This window comes from Penicillium paradoxum (assembly GCF_028828445.1).
Source record: "Penicillium paradoxum strain IBT 22861 chromosome Unknown utg000002l_segment0_segment0, whole genome shotgun sequence".
NCBI classification, from domain to species: domain Eukaryota; kingdom Fungi; phylum Ascomycota; class Eurotiomycetes; order Eurotiales; family Aspergillaceae; genus Penicillium; species Penicillium paradoxum.
The window spans coordinates 470,385-490,421 of NW_026643180.1; the positions used below are offsets into that span (position 1 = coordinate 470,385).

Genomic DNA, 20,037 nt, shown 5'->3' on the forward strand with positions numbered 1-20,037 from the left:
TGTGTTATCTACACAGTGAGCTCTCTGGTGGGAATTGGATACCTTTCTTGGGCTGCGCCAGTCCTCCTGGATGTACAACAACAGAGGGGACAGGATCAGGAGGGGCTCTGTGTGCATGACAATCTCTCATCTCATCATTGCCATCGTGGTGGGTAGAATTGACGGGCAATGGTCCAGCCACCCGCAGCTGGGTGGGTAAGTGTTGCATTTGTACTCTTCTTCATGCTGACATTTGGAGCAACATGGGGCCCTATCCCTTGGGCAATGCCCGCCGAGATCTTCCCGTCATCGCTCCGTGCCAAAGGATGTGCATTTGGAACGATGTCTAATTGGGGTAATAACTCAATCATCGTGAGCTTGGTGCTCATCCTGTATTTTGCAGAATTTGAACCTATATTCTATCAGGGATTTATCACACCACCAATGATTCAAATTATCAAATTTGGTACTTACGTCTTCTTTTGTTGCTTTTGTGCCATTTCATTTCTTTGGGTATATTTCCTTGTCCCGGAGACCAATGGCCGTACCCTTGAGCAAATGCATTCGGTATTTGCAGACGGAACTACCGCAGAAGAAACACAAAGACGCGCTAGAGTCGTGGCTAGATTCACCGAAAATAATCAACAGGATCGGTCTCCGGTATGAAAGATTGATCATTTTACCGATTTTCTTCGCACGAAACCTTTTTCATCGCCCTGACATAGGAGGCTCGGTGAACATCTTGAGGCAACACCAGCAGCAGTCTCTTATGGTGTCCGTAAATCACCTAACTGTGAAGACAAATTGGGTCCGCTACCTCATATGTGGGCATATAGTTAGGTGCCAGGCGTTGGACTTGAGTTGAGCGGATCACCGGGGAATCCCGCGATGATTGGCTGATGCAAGGAAAGACCGAGGCGGCCAATCATATGCTTTGGTTCGCCCCACCGAACCGTTCCCACGCCCTTCTAGATGCGTCGTCCCAATGATATACTTGCTGCGCAAAGCTGTGATATCTTACTCTCAGACTTGTCGTTTTCTTTTTTCTTTTTTCTTTCTTCATTTCAGCGTTGGACCAAGGCGAGAGATTTTGTGACTCACTTAGGGAGCATAAAAAAATCCAGTCAAAGCTCAATACAGACATTGCTCGGATTATCGTGAACTTAGACTTTTTCTGACTGACAATCACCAAAAGGCTACAGCGTCACCTAGCAAGGAGGTAAGCCTAACCCTTGATACTGCAGTAACCATCACGTTTACACATCGTGTTCTGATCAAACTAACTCAACATGCTAGATGTCATAGTATCATGCGTCGATCAACAATCCCCGAGCCTCGTACGCCACTCACTCAGCAGCCAGTGAGCGACAAAGAAGCAGATCCTAGCCAAGCGCTGGTATCTGAAGAGGAGGATGAGAAGCATGATTTCCCCGAGAATAGCAAGGAAGCATGGCTTTGCTTGCTTGGTTCCTTCTTGATGATGCTTCCATCATTTGGGTTCCAGACTGCCAGTAAGTAGTCTCATCGTGCAGATGCATGCATATTATTCCACCATAGAAATGCTGACCTGAGCACTAGTTGGATCTGTCCAGGACTACATCAGTACCCACCAGCTGGCTGACTATAGTGTCAGCGATGTCGGGTGGATCACCGCAGTGCTTGTGTTCTTGACCCTGTTCCTGGGAGTTCAAGTCGGGCCACTGTTTGACCGTTACGGTGCAAGGACATTGATGCTAGCAGGAAGTCTGGCTAATTTTCTCTGCTATATGCTGTTAGCCCAATGCTCTAAGTATTGGCATTTCATGCTTTGCCTCGGGTTCCTTGGCGGGATTTCCTCTGCCATCATCACTACAGTCTCTATCGCCGTCCTGAGTCATTGGTTCTATCGCCGCCGCGGCCTGGCTTCTGGCATCTGTATGGCCGGGTCATCGACAGGTGGAGCCATCATTCCTTTGCTCCTTCGTGCGCTTTTTCAGAGATACGGGTGGCTCTGGTCAATTCGGATCGTGGCTTTCATGGCTCTTGGGTGCTATGCTCTCGGTGTATTCCTGGTAAAGGAACGACTTGCCACTAGTGATAAGAGTCGGGCTACTATTGACTTCCGAGCCTTTGCTTCTCCTCGGCTTTGCTTCCTCGCAATGGCAGTCTTTTCCTTCGAGTTTATTATCTTTGGATGCTGCGCCTTACTTCCCACTTACGTCCGTTATGCGGGCCTTTCCGAAGATGTCCAATTCTATTCCTTGACCCTCCTCAATGGAATGAGTCTCTTTGGAAGGATCCTCCCGGGATTTGCAGCCGATCAACTGGGAAGATTCAATACCCTTTTAGTCATGGTCTGCGTGACTTTGATCATCATGGCAGCGGTCTGGTTTCCCTATGGAACCCATAATGAGGCTACTCTCTATGTCGTCGTCGCGATATTTGGTTTCGGGTCCGGCGGTTGGCTATCCCTGGCACCTGTCTGTGCAGGCCAGCTTTGCCGAACCCAAGACTATGGCCGGTTCTATGGGACGATCTACAGCGTTGCCTCTTTTGGAGTCTTGCTCACGGTGCCCATCGGAGGCAAGCTACTCCAGTCGACAACTCCCAAAGTTCTGATTGGGTTCTACTCAGCCGTATTGCTTATTGGGTTGGTCAGCATTACATTGTCCCGTTGGGCGCTGTTGAACTGGCGCTGGAAGTGGATGGTCAGAGTATAATTCGCTATGAGAACCCCACTCATGACATTTATGACATTGGTAGGGCTTTTTCTTTTGCTCGATACAACAACCAGCAAGCGATTTCGTTGCTGTGAAGCCAGTGTAAATTTGCCTCACTTTTCTTACAATATATTATTTCGAATACCAAGAGATCTGGCAATTTACACATTCTTCGTGTGGAATGTTCATTTTTTGCTTTCTCATAACTATCCAAGAAATCGTGGATCAACCTATATACCCATCCCGTTCCTAGCCAGTTGATATATTCGGCAACCACGACGAGATATGATTGAAATAGAGAAACAAAAATTGCTTGTCTCCTGAATATGCTAATAGGCTGGTAAAAAGCTAGACTACCTGCATTAGCCTGATAGAGACCTCCATAAATGCGTAGCTAAAATAACTAGATCCAAGGTTAGAAAGCAGGTAAAATGAAGCGTTGTACGTAGTCGGCCGCGCTTGCGGCTTATCCTGTCTTGTAGTCTTTCTCGTAGTCTTCTTAATTATATTCTCAAAAGCCTTCTCAGAAGCCTTTTCAGTGGGATTTCCAGTAGTTTTTATTAGTAGGTAATGATTTACTATATAAGAGCGGTCCAAAGTCAGGCATCTTCAGGCAGAAAATCCGATTTCCAGTGAAGCCGACCTGTGAGGGCTATACACCTTCGTAAGCGGCTTCTTGCACCGCACGGGATCATGAACATCAAATATTATTTTGATATAGCAGCGACTTACCCAGGTTACTAACTGGCTATTCGTTTCCATATATTTCCGATTGTCGCGGTTCGCGGATCTGCGGGAGCCAAGGGTCTCTCTTACTAGCATCCGGTGTCGCAATGAAGGCCAGGTCAACCGCGATATCAAACCGCAAGACACGTAGTGGCTGCATTACCTGCAGGTAAGTTAGGAAATTGACTTATTCAATCCTTCACTAACGAAAATATCTCTAGATCACGGTGCGTATAGTTCGTCAAATCCATCGACGAGAGTTCTGGTCCACTAACCGTCTGCCGTAGCCGTGTCAAATGCGACGAACAAAAACCATCCTGTTTGCGCTGCCTCACAACGCAGCGAATATGCGAAGGCTACCTAACTCCTCTTCAACAGACTCTGTCTCCCGACTCTTTGAGCGATGAAGAACGTCGAGCTTTCCTCTTTTTCCGCAGTAGAACTGCTCACCGAATATTTGGCCATCGTGATGTCAACAACTGGCTCCCTATTCTTCTGCAACTCGGGCATAACGAAGCGCCAGTAAGATATACTATCACTGCACTCGCCTCCCTGCATGAGAGCGTGGAACCTGGAAATGCTTCCGTCTCTATTCGTCCATCATCAAAGCATGCCCAGATGACCGCACGAATGCTGGCCTTGAGATATTATACATCTGCCATCAACTCTGTGCAAACCGAATCTCATACCATGTCCTCCCGGCCAGATATCGTACTGACGCTTTGTATCTTATTTCTCTGCTTCGAGCAGTTCCGAAGTGGAGATGCTGCCTGTCTTGTTCATCTCAAGTCTGGATTCAAACTGCTTTATTGGTGGAGATCTCGCACCGCCACCTATAATACATTGCAAGAATATTCTCGTCCTGCCCTAGATTATATCAACAACCAGATCACCCCAACGATGCAACGATTACGAGTGCAATTCTCCCTATGCATGGACTCTCGACACGCATTAAAGGATCTCGGCGTTCCACTGTGTCTACCACTTCCGCCAATCCCTTCATCATACACTTCGCTCAATAATGCCCGAAATGACTTTGACCGAGTCATGAACTACGTTTTCTCCTCCTCAGAGCGCGGACAGTCCACAAATCTCCAACTACCTCAGCGTTCTCTGACCACAGCTTTACGACAATGGAAGAAGGCTCTAGACTCTTCTGACTTCTCCACAGAACCTCCCCTGCTACGAGAATGTACCTACAAACTTCTAGAGCTCTACTTCCACGTTTCCATCATAATCACCGAAACATATAGCTCTCAATCCGAGGCTATTTTCGACCAATATACAGAAAGCTTCCAGAAAGCCGTCGATCTCGCCGCGAGTCTCACCAAAATCTGGAGACAAGAGCAGCAAGGGTTCAGTCTAATATTCAGTTTCGATCTTGGGCTCACCCCACCCATGTTCCTCATCGCCTCTCGTTGTCGCCATCCCGTGATTCGACGACGGGCTGTGAACCTGATGCTCGAGTCCCCGTTCTACCACGGCGCATGGCAGGATCGATATTCGGGTCTTTGTGCGCGGCGAATTCTTGAAATTGAAGAGGAAGACGCGCTGATTGTGATGGATCAAATAAATGTCTTGGATGAACACCGAGTTCGGAAGGTTGCTGCTGATCTTCAGGAGGAGCAATCTCAGATCTTGATGCAGTTTATTAGGTGGCCTTTTACTTTGGGTTCTCCGATTCACACTACAGTTATTGACTTGCAGGCTGAACTGTAGTTTGGAAAGAGAAGTACATTTGTACAGTCAAAATCATCAATTTATGCCTGAAAGTGTTGTGTTGTGTAGACCGGCCGAGTTAGAGACAAATGGATATCAAACGACGGCCTTACAGTATCATACTCCTGACCCATTTAAGGCTCAGAGGCTAGACGGCCTACTACTCTTGTATACAACAGAAACACATGTCCCTACAGTCCTCAGTTTTACACAAAAAGCCAACAGTCGAAGAAACCTTCGATCATGCAATTGGTCAAAGACGATGACGGAGTGGGTGACTAACCCTAACTCCACGGATATCGCTGCATAATGTAGAAAGGCCAGACTCATACGGTACAATAAAACAAATCCGGATGCCATACTTCAGAGAGTAAAACATTCAACCACATTGAAAAGATACCAAGCAAATAAACCCATATCGAGAGCATTGAGGCTCTCGAGTAGAAAGATGTAGACAAATGTGAGTGTGACGTTAATCCATGACGCTTCAAAGAGGAAAGAGAAAAAAAAAGAGGAGGAAAGAGAAGGGCGTTTCAAAGTCGTGCCAGCAAAGTGCGAAAAGGAGACCGAGAGAAAGATTAATTCAAAGGCCGGGTTGAGCATCAAATCATAATCAGGATAGAGAAGTCCCGCCGAAAAGCCCTGTTTGAGGCGAAGAGTACTGTCGCAGCACGGAGGGTCCCCCGAACCCACTAAAAGGAGCTGGGTGGCTATTACTAGGGATCGGGCTGCCAATATCGCCAGGCACAATGCTGCCCCGATGACCAGATACAGCGCTGCTGGGATCAGGCTCGAACCGGACACTTTGACCATTCGGGGTTTCCCGGATGGAGAATGAGCCACCACCATTGTGGGGGCTACCTTCTGTGTCGCAGATATCAAGCATTTCATCTAACGAGATCGGTGGTTCACTGGAACTGCGCAACTGCTCTACCTGGCCGAGAACAAGATTCACATCATGGAAACTTCCAGTACCCTTTTGCGGGCTAGTCATTGAGTTGAGATGCTTGCATGCTTGGATGACCAACAGGCGAATTGTCACAGGTCGGGAGGTATGCGGCCGGTGATGACCGCCGGGTGCAAAAGCATTATTCTGAGGCCATCCAGTTCCGGCCGAAGCGGGTCCCCATGCAGAAGCGCTTCCGGGGAAGGCGGAGCTTCCAAACGGTGTGCCCCATGTAGGGTTGCAAATGGGAGAACCCATGGCGAAGTTAGCGTGTGGTGATCCAAGAGAATCCGAGAACAACGAAGCTCCTTGGAAGCTCGCTCTTGTTGGGCCTGGGAACATCCCCGGCGCAGGAGCACCGGGCAAGGACTGAGACAGATTCGATGGATATGTAGCATCAGTGTCATCAAGGAGCGCACTGCTACCAAGATGGGCACTCAAGCCATCGACTTCTCGCTGTACTGAAGCATTACCATTGTTCTGTCGGTCGTGTGCTGAGCTGGATGGGCGCTTAATGGGGCTTGGGCGTGTGATGGGGAATGGTTGGGCTCCAGAATCCAATGGAGAGCGGTCAAACGAACTAGAAGGCTGCCTAGAGTGGGTTTTGGACAGTCCACTTTGCTGTAGAGGGAATGCGCCGGGCACTCCATGGTTGCCGGCGAAGGGAATACCGTGCACAGGATCAGCTGGGAAAGCTCGGGCGGGTGGTATGGGGCGGACGCCATTCATCCCAGGAGGCACAGGTATCCCGCCAGATCCATTGAATGGTCGCAAAGGATTCATCATGCCAGCATTCGACGAATACATCGATTCTGGGGGAAGAGTCGATCGGGGAGCCATTCCTGGTATGCCGGGGGGATTGAAGGGTAGACCACCAAGACCTGAGAATGCTGAAGGATTGGCGCGCCCTAAAGGTGATAGAGGAGCCGAAGGCTGAGGATGGTGCAATGGCGGCTGTTGATAAGATTGCCTAGCAATGAAAGTTGCCCCTGACTGCGGATGTCCCATGGAACGGGGGGAGATGGAAGGGTGGTGAGAGGAATCGGCACTATTAGGTTGGGAGTGAGGAGAAGATGTAGAAGAACCATGGTGAGACTGTTGGCGTGCTCTTCCCGGTGTCGAGACCTTGGGAATAACAGGTGTCGCCATAGGATGATGAGGAGACTGTAGGAAACCGGGAGGAGATTGAACACTGTATGGGATAACGCCTGGCAGAGTATGAGGTGGCGAGGTTCTGACTTGTTCGCGCTTTCCACCGCGATCTCGGATTTCCTGCTCTCGGGCAGCGTCTCGGTCTTTCCTTGCCTGCTCTTCACGCATTTTGCGCTCACGCTCCTCTTTAGCTTTCTTCTCCAGCTCTTCCTTTTCCTTGCGTTTGATTTCCTCTCGCTTCCTCTTCTCCTCTTTTTGTTCCCGTTGCTTGCGTTCAGCTTCGGCTTGTCGTTCCCGTTCTTCTCTGAGCCGTCGTTGCTTCTCAGCTTCTTTGCGAGCACGCTCTTCCTCTTGGGCCTTCCTTTCGGCTTCGCGTTTCTTTCGCTGCTCTTCACGTTTCAGTCGCTGTTCCTCGAGTTTCTTCTCTTGCGCAGCCTTGAGAGCAGCCTCTTCAGCTGCCTTCTCGGCGTCACGGCGGGCTTTCTCCTCTTCCTTTGCTTGTTTTTGCAATCGCTTCTTATCCTTCTTCTTTTGCGCTTCCCTGGCCTTTTTAGCATTACGTTGCTCATTCAACGTCTCCTCTTGAAGGAGCTCGTCAATTAGCTGTTTTTGGCGCTGTTCCGCGACTTTTTCTCGATATGCCGTCATGACTCGTTGCTCAAACATTCGTGCGGCGAATATTTGGAACATCCGTCGTCCTTCCTGCATGCGTTGTTCCTCGGTCATAGCATCCTATCACTGTCGTTAGCAAATAAATAACAGTACTAGGACACCATAGACACGTACCATTTCGTCCTCATCAAACTCTTCCTCCTCCTGACTATCATAATCCTCATCGTCTTCCTCATCGTCATAATCATCATCATCTAAAGGACCATGATTGTGCCCATGGAAAGACTGATGAGCAGCAGCTATTCCGTATTGTGTATCTTCCTCTCTTTGCATTCTCCGTTCGGCCAATTGCTCCATCATATCGATAAAGTGCTTGCCATCGTTTTTTAGCAGATCATCTGCAACTGTAAGGATTCCATCTAATAGAATGAATGAGTATCAGCGGTCAGAGGTCAACCCTTGTGATAGTGACCAGGTGATCTTGTCCATACCTTTTACAGTTAGACTGTTACCAAATGCAAAGAAATCAGCGCGGGCTGCTCGAGCTTCGTCATCCTCCAGATCATCATCACTGTAAAGCTCCTCGTCATCCTCGTCCTCCTCTTCCTCATCATCTTCCTCATCCTCCTCTTCATCTTCCTCATCATAATCCTCTTCCTCGTCGTCTTCATCTTCGGGTAACTCCTCAACCCGGCTCCGTGATGGATGAAACTGGCCCTGCGTTCGAGTATGTTGCCCTGGTGATCGAAGAGGTGGTTGATAAAGTCGAGGGGGAGGAATAATGGGAGCTCCTTCATCAAATGCGCCTTGATTATTGTTCGCATATTGTTCCAGCTCTTCGTAGTATGCGTCATAGAGAACTTCAAGCTCCTCTTCAATTGCGGTTCGTTTTCTTCCACAAACTGTACAACTGCAAGAGTGCTTTTGTTGTTCCTTCATTTTTTTCAGAACAGCATCCTTTTCGACCTTGACAAGCTGACGTCGCTCTTCTTCGCCGAGCTCAAACCAGAACGTCCTGATATTTTCGCGTTCTTCTAGGGTCGACTGGTTCCAGATGCTGCTAGTTTTCATAGGCTTTCCGGTGAATCGACTGATGTATGGCATGGCTTGAGGGGGAGGCGGGGGGTGAGAGTATGTGGCGGAGGGGTTTGAAAGCGGAGTTGAGCTTCGATCAGCGATATTGTGTGAGTTAGATCGGCCTTTCCTATTTTTCTTCCTTTTCGATGTCTCGCCTGAAGTAGCTTGGTGGTCCTCGGGTCCATTCATCGTGGGTGGTCCGCGGGCGTGTTGCGGTGACGCATATCCGTAAGTACCACCTGCCGCTGTATGGTCGTGATTTGCGAGGTCATATTCGTGGTCTTCGTCGCCCGAGTGATGCTCATCTGTTGCTAGCATGTCCGCATCTCCGGCGGCGCAAGTGTCTGGATGCTCCGCGGCTAAGCGGGCAGCTTGTTTTTGTCGACGCTTCTGCTTCTTGCGATTCACGGAGGGCGCAGGTGTTGTAGGAGTTTCGCTCGATGTGGTGCCTTGAGGACCCCGCGCGTGGGTCTCGCCGTTCGTTGCTGGCAGCGGAGTTGCTGACATACGGGTCGCCATGATGGAGGTGAAATGAGCTGTAGGGACTACCTAAGCAGCATACTGATATCGCCCGAACAGGCTGTGAGTTAGAGAAGCAATGCTAGAAAGGGTGGTTGGTAGGGTGAGGAACAGTGGAGAACGCAACAGCCAAAGAGCCCTACCAACAAAGCTCCGGCGAATCCACGATTTGGTGCTAACTTACCGGAGTTATTCTCCTTGGCGTACACACGCACAAAGAGTCAATCGCGCTCTTTGTTTTTTCGCTTAAAAAACACTTCCGTAGTGGCAAATGTGAGGGGTGAGATAGGATAAGAACACGGGAGGAGGGGGTTGAAAGACAATGATCTCGGCGGGTCACGACGTGTCTGCGCTTCGGACTAGGCCTTGGAGCGCTGGAGGACCAGCGGAGCAAATCAGGCAATGAGTCGAAGCCAGGATCAACAAGATATCAAGGCTCAGTGAGCGCCGAGGCGAGAGGTACGACAGATTGAACGCCAATGAATGGATGGAGTGATGGGCTTTCCAGCCTTCTGGCTGGTTGGTCGTGCCGCCGCAACGGGATAAGCGCCGCAAGCGAGCTGATGCCTGAATTGTCAGGGTTGAATCTCAAATTACACGCTCTTATGGAAATGGATTGGTTGTAAAAGCGTTTGATGAACTGATCAACTTGACAGTGTTAGATGACAACACAATTTCGGTTCAAATCGAGTAACATTTCTTGTTCCTGGAAGTAAACAAACTACACTTCGCTGCTTCATGTTGATCACTACATTGTCTCGAGTCACATGATGGGCAGCTTGGCCGTCTTCAATCTGCCGGCAGTAAATCCCCTGTCTGGACCAGGCGGTGAGGCCCTCGTCATCCCAAGGGGAGTCCATCTATGAGGGCCTCTCTGCTCCACCGGGTGAGACACGGAGAGCGCTAATTAAAAATATCTCCTACGGTGCTGAGGAAGAGGGCCGAGAAAACAAGGCCCCATAGGATGACCCGACGGAGCAGCTACCCATCTGTGTATCTAGGCCACAGTAGTCAAACCCGGCGTGAGCCTTAATAAATCTCCGCTTGGACTATTGTAAGCGCCCTCTTCCCCTTCATCTTATCCTACTCTCCAGCTCTGGCCTCTCATTAAAAAAAAAAAAAACTACCACTCACTCAATCTTTATTTTTCTCCTCTCTCCTTACGTCTATTCTCTCGAGGTCACATTGACAAGGATTCGACGGCAACCCTTCGACCCTCGGCCTCAGCCCCCAGACCTGCATCTTTGCCCCCTCCAATAACGCGGCACGTCACTATTTGGGTGCATCTTCAGGCCGCCCATTCGCTTTCCTCACCTCGTAATCCTCTTGGGCCACTATCTTTCCCCGGCCTTGACTCTCTTTACCTTGCCAATCGTAATTACCTCAATCTGACGAATTCCGCGTCGTCTTGAGTGCCGATCCACGATACCGTCCGCTCTACGACCACCCTTGTGTATCACCAAGGGTTCTACGAACATAATGTCGCAACAACAGGATGATAATGTGATGCGAAGGTATGTACCGTTCTGATCTGATGTGATCTCATACGCCTCCACGCGTGACAGGGAGATCACACAGCCGCCTGGAAGTGGCGGCCTAGCACTTGCGATACCAATGCTATTAGGAGCGAAGCCACGATGCAATTCGCATATGCTAATTCGAGATTCCGGATAGGAAGCTCGTGATTATCGGCGACGGTGCATGTGGAAAAACCAGTTTGCTCAGCGTCTTTACCCTCGGCTACTTCCCAACCGTGAGTCTACCCCAATGACACCCCTGTCAAGCTGGGCCCTGGCTAACCTAGTTCTTCTATCGCAGCATTATGTCAGTTTTCTCGACCACGAAACCATCCTTTCCAATCAAATGTCTGACATCTTTCCCCCCGCTAGGTGCCTACGGTATTCGAGAACTACGTGACGGATTGCCGGGTTGACGGCCGCTCGGTCCAATTGGCTCTATGGGATACCGCCGGACAAGAAGATTATGAGCGCTTGCGCCCACTGGCATACTCGAAAGCCCATGTTCTCCTGATTGGATTCTCTATGGATACTCCGGATTCGTTGGAAAACGTGAAACACAAGGTTCGTCTCAGATAGATGCAAAGACTCGGCAATGTACTGATCTGCGGTATAGTGGATCGATGAAGCAAACGAGCGCTGCCCTGGTGTGCCGATCCTTCTCGTTGGATTAAAGAAAGATCTTCGTGAAGACCCCTTGGCGATTGAGGAAATGCGCAAGAAGTCACTCAAGTTCGTGACGACAAAAGAAGGCAGCGACATTGCCGCGTCAATTGGGGCTCGCAAATATCTCGAATGCTCCTCGCTGACTGGCGAGGGTGTCGACGATGTATTCGAAGCAGCTACCCGTGCTGCATTGCTTACGTTCGACAAGCGAAAATCGTCATGCTGTGTGGTGATCTGATCATGCGATTTGGGATGTGCAAAATGCCGACTCTTTCTCTGCCTGCGCTCGGATTTTCTCTTGACTTGGAACTCGATTGGTACACTTTGGTCTCAACCGTGAAGGTATCAATCGACGAACCGTTGTATCATGCATCACTGGCGTTTGGGAGGTTCTTATGCTAACCCGGTCGATTGATCTGGGTACGATGTCTGCTTGCCAGTTATTTTCGGCCGTGTCTTTACTCTTGCGGGCACTTTCTTCCGTCTTTCCTTTTGCTCACTTGCGTTTTGGTGTCTGATGCTTATGCACGTGCAACTCCGGATTCCCCTCCTTTTCATCACTCAGTCCCCCGAAGTACATTGCGATCTCATTCATTATGTTATTTCCTTTTCATGTAGTAATCTCGGTCAATTTTTTTAGCGCTCTCACTACATACATTTTGCTCATGGCCTGTCCGGTTATCATATAATCAAATCTCTTTTCTTTTGGCAATTTGCACATCCATGAACCTAACAGGCTCATGGATACCCCGTATACCCTGCTACACGAATGCCAAAGCATACAAGCATAGAGCGTGTTGAGCCCAACCAAAGCGATATGGGATTTCGAATAAATAAAGTAAATGCATATGATACAAAGCGCCAAAATGATACATATATCCTGGGCCCTCCAGTCTGAATCTTCAATCCGTCAAATCCAACCAGACAACCTCTATTTCTGTCCAGGCTTCTTCCAGTCATAGTTCCAGCCCTCAGCAGGAGGAGACTCAGTCTGCATACGAGCATACTCGATAGGGAACATATCAGTGAAAACACCCTTCTTGTTCATCGAGACACGGAACAGCTTGCCACCATCACCAGCACCGGTGCGCAGCTCCTCACAGGCATCGTGCATACTCTGGTACTGGCGCATGAGCTCAAGTTCCTGCTTGCGGCGCTGCTGGGCCTTGAACAGTTGCCACGCGCGGTGGATAGTCCAGTGGCGGAGATAACGGTTACGAGAGAAGCGGAGGGGACGAGGGGTGAGAGGGTGGTGGAGGAAGTAGCGGATCAGAGCTATATTTGTTAGTTTTGGATTTCTTGGCTATATAAGTGTTTGGTTGGGAGGGGATCGGGATTGGACTCGGGTGGGGAGGGCTCGTTGGGGTGGACGCGACACGTACTAATGCGCTTGTCGGTTGGATTAGGATTGCCCTTTCTAGCGGCCATTGCGCTGGTGGTAGAGAATGGCGCCGATTGCAGGGCTGCTGTGACTGGGCCGGGCTGTGTTTGGCGGTTCAGGGTCTCGTGGCAGGCCCGGGTAATTGATGGGCGGACCGGCGCCATGGACATCGGGATCTTGAAGACATTCGCGAGGGACGCGAGAGCTGGTGATAAGGACTTCATTGTGATGGTTGTCTGTTGGGTGGGAGGAGTGGAAAGGGCTCGATGCAATTGAGTTCCACGGGGAATAATTCCTTGATGGCAGAATCTTGTCCGCCTATTTAGCCGCGCGCTTGTTGAGATCAACATCCCCTGCACGCATTCGTCTTTACTTACCTACCTAGGTAGCTACGATGCAATCTGTCAGCTTATTCGGAAACGAGAACGCCAATAGTTGGAATCTGTGATAATATGTAATCAACTCAATATATACTCTTTCTCAAGCCAGTTTTGAGATTTGAAAATATCTACATGTAGTTACAAGTCACAGGGTCCATACATGTATTTTTGAGCAATATTATCAGTTGACTTTTATGTCAAGCAGGGAAACAATGAGATATACAACAATATCAGGGTCATCAGAGGCATTATATGTGAAATTTCCCACCCGAGCGTTCGAAGAGAATGCCATAAAACGCCATAAAATGCAGTCGATGCGCCGGAGATAAACAAAGGTGGAGTGTTAGATGATGAAACCAAGATTGGCCCGTTCAAACCTATTCAGCAGAGCGTCTTGTGCTGAGATGCTTCTTGGCTTGCTCATAATTCAGGACCTTGCGGCGGCGGTGTCCTTGAGCCAGTTTCCACCGGCAGTAAAGGACCAGTGCGTCCTTTAAGAGCACAAACATACATCCGCCGACAATACTGCGGCCCCAGCGACTCTGCAGAATACCTGCGCGGGCACGTCCAAAGATTGAGGTGAGTGTAGATTGTGGTGTTGGTGTTGTCCACGCCGCAGGCAGAGCATACTTCAACAAGCCACCCATTGAAGCTGCAATCGCCGGGAAGACAAGTGCCCCAAGTACAATATCAGCGAGATTGCTGGTATCGTTAATGATCTCATGACGGTGCCTCCCAAGTCCCAATCCGTTGTTTTGATCAGCGTCTTGCGCTTGTTCGTTCGGACCACCACCGTCGGCATCCTCGTTTTGCCCCATGGGCAACTCGAGATCTACATCATCACCATCACCCAGTCCCATTTGCAACTGTAGGTCAATCTCCATCAGGAAATTTCCATCCCCCTCATCATCAAATCTGTTGAGACCCTCCGCCTGGTCTTGTTCTTGTGCATCATCCAGGGTTTCTTCAGTGGCGCGAGGCTGTACTTCGGCAATCCATTTACGTTCGAGGGGACCGAATATCCGATCATAGACCAACCCATAGAAACACTTGATATATGGTAGCGTGGAGAACGCCATAGCCGGACTTGGTGGCCATAACTCGCCAGTCGCGGGCCCCGGATGATGTGAAGTGAAGAAAAGAATTGGAATGGCCGGGAGAAGCCCCGAACCATAGCGGGTGCGAGAGAATATCAAAACAAGAGGGATTAGCGGCAACCCGACAGCCATCGAGGGACTCCATGGGCCATTCATGACCTCATCGAAGAGCTCTGTAGCTTCCTCGGGCCCGAAAACGATTTGCATTGAATAAACCCCGTGAACCAGGCAACCAGCCCACAAAGTACCGGCCACTGTGAACATCATGCCAGGAAGAACCAATCGGCCTGCTGCTCGCTCGATCAATCGAAGACCGTCGACGACATAGCTCCGCGGACGAGCGACAACAATCTCCGTCTTGCACTGGGGACACGTCATTTTCGCGGTGCTGTTCCTGCGGGACCTGGGGTTCTCCATGTCTGCAAGCCAGTCGAGGAGACATGCCTCATGGGCTGTCAAGGCACAAGGGCAAGGCGACCGCCATTCCAGGTTGAGCGGTGAATCCTCCGTTTCATCTGTGTAGCAGATCCAGCATTTGCGCGGTTCGTCGTCATCTGAGGCATGAGATGATTTTGAGGATTGTGTAAGAGATTTAGTGGAGGTCTCTGGTCCATGGCTTGGTGTTGATATGTCTTTATTCAAGAAAACAGTTTCAGTGCCCTCCAACTCCTCCATCGAACCATCTTGAGCTGAGGCGTTCTCTTGATGTGTTGAGCTTCCATCGGAGCTGGCAAGGGTGGTGCCATCAAAAGACCTAGTTCTGCCTGCTGCAGAGTATTCTGGTACGGACGCCATCGTAGTTGAGACAAGGTGTGCGATTTGAGGCCAATGCGAGATGCGAGAGTGTGTGATGATAATCTAAATCGAGCCCAATATGAGATTAAGGGTGGGGTTCAGCATCTTCTGGGTGCAGTAGTGAGCAATGTGAGTTGGCAAAGCAAATAGACGTCTGTTGGAGATCTGAGCAAGAGCACTGAAAGAGATGAGTTCTATTGTCTTAACCGGATGTTAGAGTCTCTTATGGTGGCAGCGAGCCGCGGCTGTGAAAGGCGGTCAGTGGAGGCAATCACGTCACATTGGCTGCTCAACCGGAAATGGCAGTTGATCAACTTCCCGACATCTTGATAGTAGAACAGACCATTTTTGCTTCCAGATATATTCATAGTTTGGACTTTTATATAACCCACTAAAGAATGGTTGAGTACAGGCACTCCGGATGTTCAGGGGTGCCTCTATCTGCACTTCTACCTATGATACCAGCCGTGCAATAAGCTCAGCTTAGGATCTGTGGCCACAAACTTCCTACGGTGTACGGAGTATTTGCCTTGTATACATACCTATTATGTAGCAGGTGCTTGGATTTCAAGCTGTAGGTCCCAAGCGTCTATATAGCTGGGTTCTGAGTCTACTCGAAGGGCAGAAGGGTATGTAGGTTTGGCGGGGACATCGCTGATCATGCAATCCGACCTCGAAGTCTGGAATCTATGGATTCACAGCACATCAATTATAAAACATCATGGTTTCCTACGCTCAGGAGAGATTGGAGCTGGAATTGAAATATGGACAATAATTCATTGATTAAATAAGCATTGAGAAAAGAGTTGTGGCGCGAGCGATCGGGTGATCCAGGCTTCGCGAAGACGATATAATAGAAAAGCGAGGGGCAACTAAATGACACACTAAACTATTGCTCAGAGTGAATGTTGCCGTCCGACTTCCTCTTGCCATCAGCCGATGCAGCCATGCTCTCAATGGTGTCATCCAGTTTAGATGGAGTTGGGACAAATTCAGTTGTCGCCTCGGCGACAGGTTCAGGTCCGGGTTCAGCGGCCTTGGTCTCAATCGCACTTCCTTCTTCCTCATGCTCTGATACAGGTGTCTTGACCACCGGAGACACTTCGGCTGGTTCCGAAACCTGTTCTGACGCCTCGATCGAGGTTTGGATAGGAGGGACCTCCGTGGATATGGTCTCGGAAAGGGTCATGTCCTCCGCAACAGGAGCTTCAAGGGCTGAATCTACAGATTCTCCGGCGAGATTCTTGGCAATTGGAGGTGCCATTGGCTTTTCTGCAGGAATTGATGGTTCTCGCACCGCAACAGGTGGCTTTTCAGCCATGTGATTGGTTCCGATAATCAGGTTGCCATCCTGGCCAACATGCCAAATATTCAAAGATTCCGTCATCCTAATTTCAGGAATGGTCGGGAGTTTGGGACCGGTCTTCTCGACGGCGGGTTTTCGTCGTGCTGGGCCACGGGCTCTTCCCTTGCGAGCATCGCTGAGAGGTTGTTTCTCGACCGGAGCCTCGGGCACCTTTTCTTGAGGCTTCGGCTGCTGTGGACCCAGCTGCAAACGTGAGTTCAAATCAGTGAGGAAGCCCGCCTTCAAAGCTGCGATTTTGCTTCCAACGGGGCGAGTAGGGATTGCAGGCTTGGCCTTGACTGGAGGTGCCTCTCTTGAAACTTCGGCCGTGTTTTGTGAGGTCTGGAAACTGGGTTTGACGGGGCGATTAGGGACCTGGGGCTTGGGTCTGTCGGGAATTGTAGGTGGCTGGCGCTTTTCGGTTGGCGAGATAGACTGGGGCTGTTTCTGTGGGCGTGGGGGAATTCCAGGCCTAGAGGGGACTTCTGGGCTCTTCACTTCTTCCTTCGCCGGTTGGACAGTGGTCACCAGGTGGTGACTATCGGGTGCATCTTCCCAGATATCTCTACTAGGGAAACGTTGTTTGAATGTGTCTGGGCGCACGGGGGCCTTTTCCTTGGTACTTTCACCTTCAAGGATATGAGCGGCCACTTGATGTGAGTCGACCTTGGTGGTTTGCATCCTGCGAGTGGCCTCTTGCTCGGGGGTTTCGAATGACTCGGAAGAGTCCCGCTTAGGCAAATCGGGAGTGGTCACTGTGGCATGAAGCTGCAGACTGTTGGGGGTGTCCTCCCAAATATCCTGACTGGGGAATCTATGCTTGAGTGTGTCTGGCCTTTTCTTGAAACGATCCGCAGCTGACACAGTTTTCTCTTTCTTGGCATCCTCTTCAGGGAACAAGGGCTCATATTCCTCAACATCTTCAAGAGGTGTGTGCGTATCGTCCCGCGAGTCATAGCGAGTCAACACCGGGAATTGTCCCTGTACGCTAGCTGATCGACTGTTAGAACGACTATGCGTCACACTAGGGGTCCGACTGCGGCTATCATCCTCAAAGCTCCCATGGCGATCGAATGTCGGTGAGACGGCGGGATGTAAGTAGGCTGACTCGGGGCGCCGTTCATCAGCAGCCAAGATGGGTTGTTCCATGTATTCTTTCTCGAATGTTGGTTCGCGCTCTTCCACTATTGGGGTTGGGGCAAACCCGTCCGGGTGATGTAAAGGATGCATCGGATCGTCCACATGGATCACACCACCCTCAATGTGTCCGTGCGAGTCGGATCTGTTGTGATGCAGCGGGCTTGGAATTGGCTGCTCCTGCACACCTTCTGAGGGGAAACTCATTTGTCGAAGTGGCGACTCGGTGGTCGGTTGGGTTTCATGTCGAGATTCAAGCGGCGGAGACGCGATGCGTTGCATGTACTCGTCGGAGGCCATGTAGCCGACCTCCTCTTCGGGGGTTCCCACGACTGTTGGGGAAGTGCCTATTCATCATTAGCTTTCAGGCGATGGCAGAATCGCTTCTTATACTCACCAAGACCAGAACCAGTCTGGGCGGAGCTGCGAACAATCTTGTTCAGATCGTCACTGCTCATTGCCCAATCGGGACGCGGAGTGCCAACACCAGGGCCATATTGTCCTTCTTCCTTCGCAAATTCATCCGGATGTTTTTCATACCAAGCCTTCTCAAACTTATCGGGATGCTGAACACCATGCCCATGCAAGCCGTAGCTACCGGGGGGAGGGAAGAATCACGAGCACTACGAGTGCGATTGTGGTTACGGCCCGAGCGCTGGGAGCCTTGGTCGAGGTACGGGCTTGGGGATGGTGCTTGAACGTCACCGGCATGGGGATACATGGGCACTCGGAAACCGGATTCCTCTCCAAACTGAGCAGATTGTCGACGATCATTGGAAGCAGTGGATGATTCGGCTCGCGAGCCGCTCGCCCGGGAATGTAGTGAGCGACTTGAGCGTTCTTGTTCCTCGCGACCAGGCGAAACACCACGGCCCAGTCCTGCGGCAGCAGCCTGCCGGGAATCGGTACGGGTGACAGGCTGCACTTTTGCTTCAGCACTTGATGTAGGCAACGAAGGTCTCGGGGCATGGATCTTGAGATCACTGCTAACATTGCGAGTCTCCGCGGGGATCTGATGATGGGTATCCGGCATGTTTCCCGGGTCTAGGTCCGCATATTCGATGCCTTCCTCGCCGAGAGACGGTATTGTGACACTAGGAGGGCGTGGGGGCAGGTCATTCGAGATGGTACGACTTATTCCAGGGCCATTCCATTCATTGAACGGGGAGGGAGCATAGCTATCACGCACGGGCGAATCCGAACGATCATTGCGGCGATTTCCCGGGCGTGGCGGTATTCTGGGCATTTCTAACGATGACGATGGTTGGGGAGATCGAGCCGGTCGAGGGGGGATGACCGGAGCGGTTTGAGTCGACATGATGAAGTACAGGTAGGAGCTATCGACGAGTCAGCGGCAATCCACCTGAATACCCCATGAAGACGCTTGGCACTGTGCAGGCTCGAGAGTCACTGAGCCACGACCCCAACCGACTTGCAGGGATCAAAAGCAACCCAAGCCGCTACTGTGGAGATGCATCTAATTCACGCAAGACCGTCGAGAGCAGAGGGACCCTGCAACTGATAAGAGTATGCAGAATGATTTGCTTACCCAGATGTCCTGAGATCCAAGTCGAGTCCAATTGAGACGACAGTCAAAAGCACGCAAACAAAACAATCGAACACAAACTGCACAGCAGTAGATCTTGAGAACCGAGACTGAGTTTTGGGAAAGAGAGATGATGTATGTCTATATACGGAGTACGGAGTACGGAGTACGTACCATACAGTGACAGGACGCCAGTAATTTCACCGCCCTTGGCCCCATATTATTCACGGCTGACACCGCCTTCTTTGCTGATGTGGACATGTTGTACGGAGTACTTCCAAGGTTCCAAGTACATCCATGGATCATCAGAACGCCCTTAAATTGTACAAGCTGCTCTTTCGTGAACATAAGGCTGGATCATTCTCTTTAACTTCTAGAACCATTTCTATGCAACATACTAGCCTATTAGAGATACTTATGACATATGGGATATCTTTTTCTGCCAGCAGAATATTATTTAAAGAGGATTCGAGCCCGAAGGACAAATAGGGGGCCCGGCAACTAAAACGAAAATGGAAAGGTCTGTACGTTCTTTCTGCCGACAGCAGATCATTCCCGTATTGGATACCGTATCATTACATGATTTATAGGAACCAACGATAGCGACACGTTACATTCAACGCCCCGCCGATGAGATCAGGATAGAGCCTTGATTTCAAGTACAGAAACGAGGCATTTTTACCTTTTGAACCCTGCAAATGCCTCATATCAATATTTATGTACGATGCAGTGGCCAGACCATCA

The 20,037-nt window shown here is 50.2% G+C and overlaps 8 protein-coding genes across 8 annotated transcripts; 3 read left to right on the forward strand and 5 right to left on the reverse strand.

Annotated features, from left to right (window-relative positions):
- Window positions 1–134: 134 nt before the first annotated feature.
- On the reverse strand, window positions 135–479 carry N7457_000175 (uncharacterized protein; the record flags this gene model as incomplete). The annotated part of the gene is made up of 2 exons (XM_057171243.1): window positions 135–369; window positions 454–479. The coding sequence occupies 2 exons, from the start codon at window positions 477–479 to the stop codon at window positions 135–137; spliced, it is 261 nt and encodes an 86-aa protein (XP_057035146.1).
- An 809-nt stretch (window positions 480–1,288) lies between these two features.
- N7457_000176 (putative MFS monocarboxylate transporter) lies at window positions 1,289–2,678 on the forward strand (the record flags this gene model as incomplete). Its single annotated transcript, XM_057171244.1, has 2 exons — window positions 1,289–1,490; window positions 1,558–2,678. 2 exons carry the CDS (start codon window positions 1,289–1,291, stop codon window positions 2,676–2,678), a joined length of 1,323 nt encoding a protein of 440 aa, XP_057035147.1.
- An 833-nt stretch (window positions 2,679–3,511) lies between these two features.
- Window positions 3,512–5,123, forward strand: N7457_000177 (Zn(II)2Cys6 transcription factor domain-containing protein; the record flags this gene model as incomplete). Its single annotated transcript, XM_057171245.1, has 2 exons — window positions 3,512–3,573; window positions 3,692–5,123. 2 exons carry the CDS (start codon window positions 3,512–3,514, stop codon window positions 5,121–5,123), a joined length of 1,494 nt encoding a protein of 497 aa, XP_057035148.1.
- Window positions 5,124–5,736: 613 nt separating this feature from the next.
- Window positions 5,737–9,429, reverse strand: N7457_000178 (uncharacterized protein; the record flags this gene model as incomplete). The annotated part of the gene is made up of 3 exons (XM_057171246.1): window positions 5,737–7,953; window positions 8,008–8,252; window positions 8,325–9,429. The coding sequence occupies 3 exons, from the start codon at window positions 9,427–9,429 to the stop codon at window positions 5,737–5,739; spliced, it is 3,567 nt and encodes a 1,188-aa protein (XP_057035149.1).
- Window positions 9,430–10,908: 1,479 nt separating this feature from the next.
- rho2 (uncharacterized protein) lies at window positions 10,909–11,850 on the forward strand (the record flags this gene model as incomplete). Its single annotated transcript, XM_057171247.1, has 4 exons — window positions 10,909–10,943; window positions 11,104–11,182; window positions 11,319–11,510; window positions 11,563–11,850. 4 exons carry the CDS (start codon window positions 10,909–10,911, stop codon window positions 11,848–11,850), a joined length of 594 nt encoding a protein of 197 aa, XP_057035150.1.
- A 693-nt stretch (window positions 11,851–12,543) lies between these two features.
- N7457_000180 (mitochondrial 54S ribosomal protein mL40) lies at window positions 12,544–13,217 on the reverse strand (the record flags this gene model as incomplete). The annotated part of the gene is made up of 2 exons (XM_057171248.1): window positions 12,544–12,887; window positions 12,995–13,217. The coding sequence occupies 2 exons, from the start codon at window positions 13,215–13,217 to the stop codon at window positions 12,544–12,546; spliced, it is 567 nt and encodes a 188-aa protein (XP_057035151.1).
- Window positions 13,218–13,750: 533 nt separating this feature from the next.
- On the reverse strand, window positions 13,751–15,265 carry N7457_000181 (RING finger domain protein; the record flags this gene model as incomplete). Its single annotated transcript, XM_057171249.1, has 1 exon — window positions 13,751–15,265. The coding sequence occupies one exon, from the start codon at window positions 15,263–15,265 to the stop codon at window positions 13,751–13,753; it is 1,515 nt and encodes a 504-aa protein (XP_057035152.1).
- Window positions 15,266–16,154: 889 nt separating this feature from the next.
- Window positions 16,155–19,065, reverse strand: N7457_000182 (Aim21 family protein; the record flags this gene model as incomplete). Its single annotated transcript, XM_057171250.1, has 3 exons — window positions 16,155–18,094; window positions 18,145–18,301; window positions 18,346–19,065. The coding sequence occupies 3 exons, from the start codon at window positions 19,063–19,065 to the stop codon at window positions 16,155–16,157; spliced, it is 2,817 nt and encodes a 938-aa protein (XP_057035153.1).
- Between the last annotated feature and the right edge of the window lie 972 nt (window positions 19,066–20,037).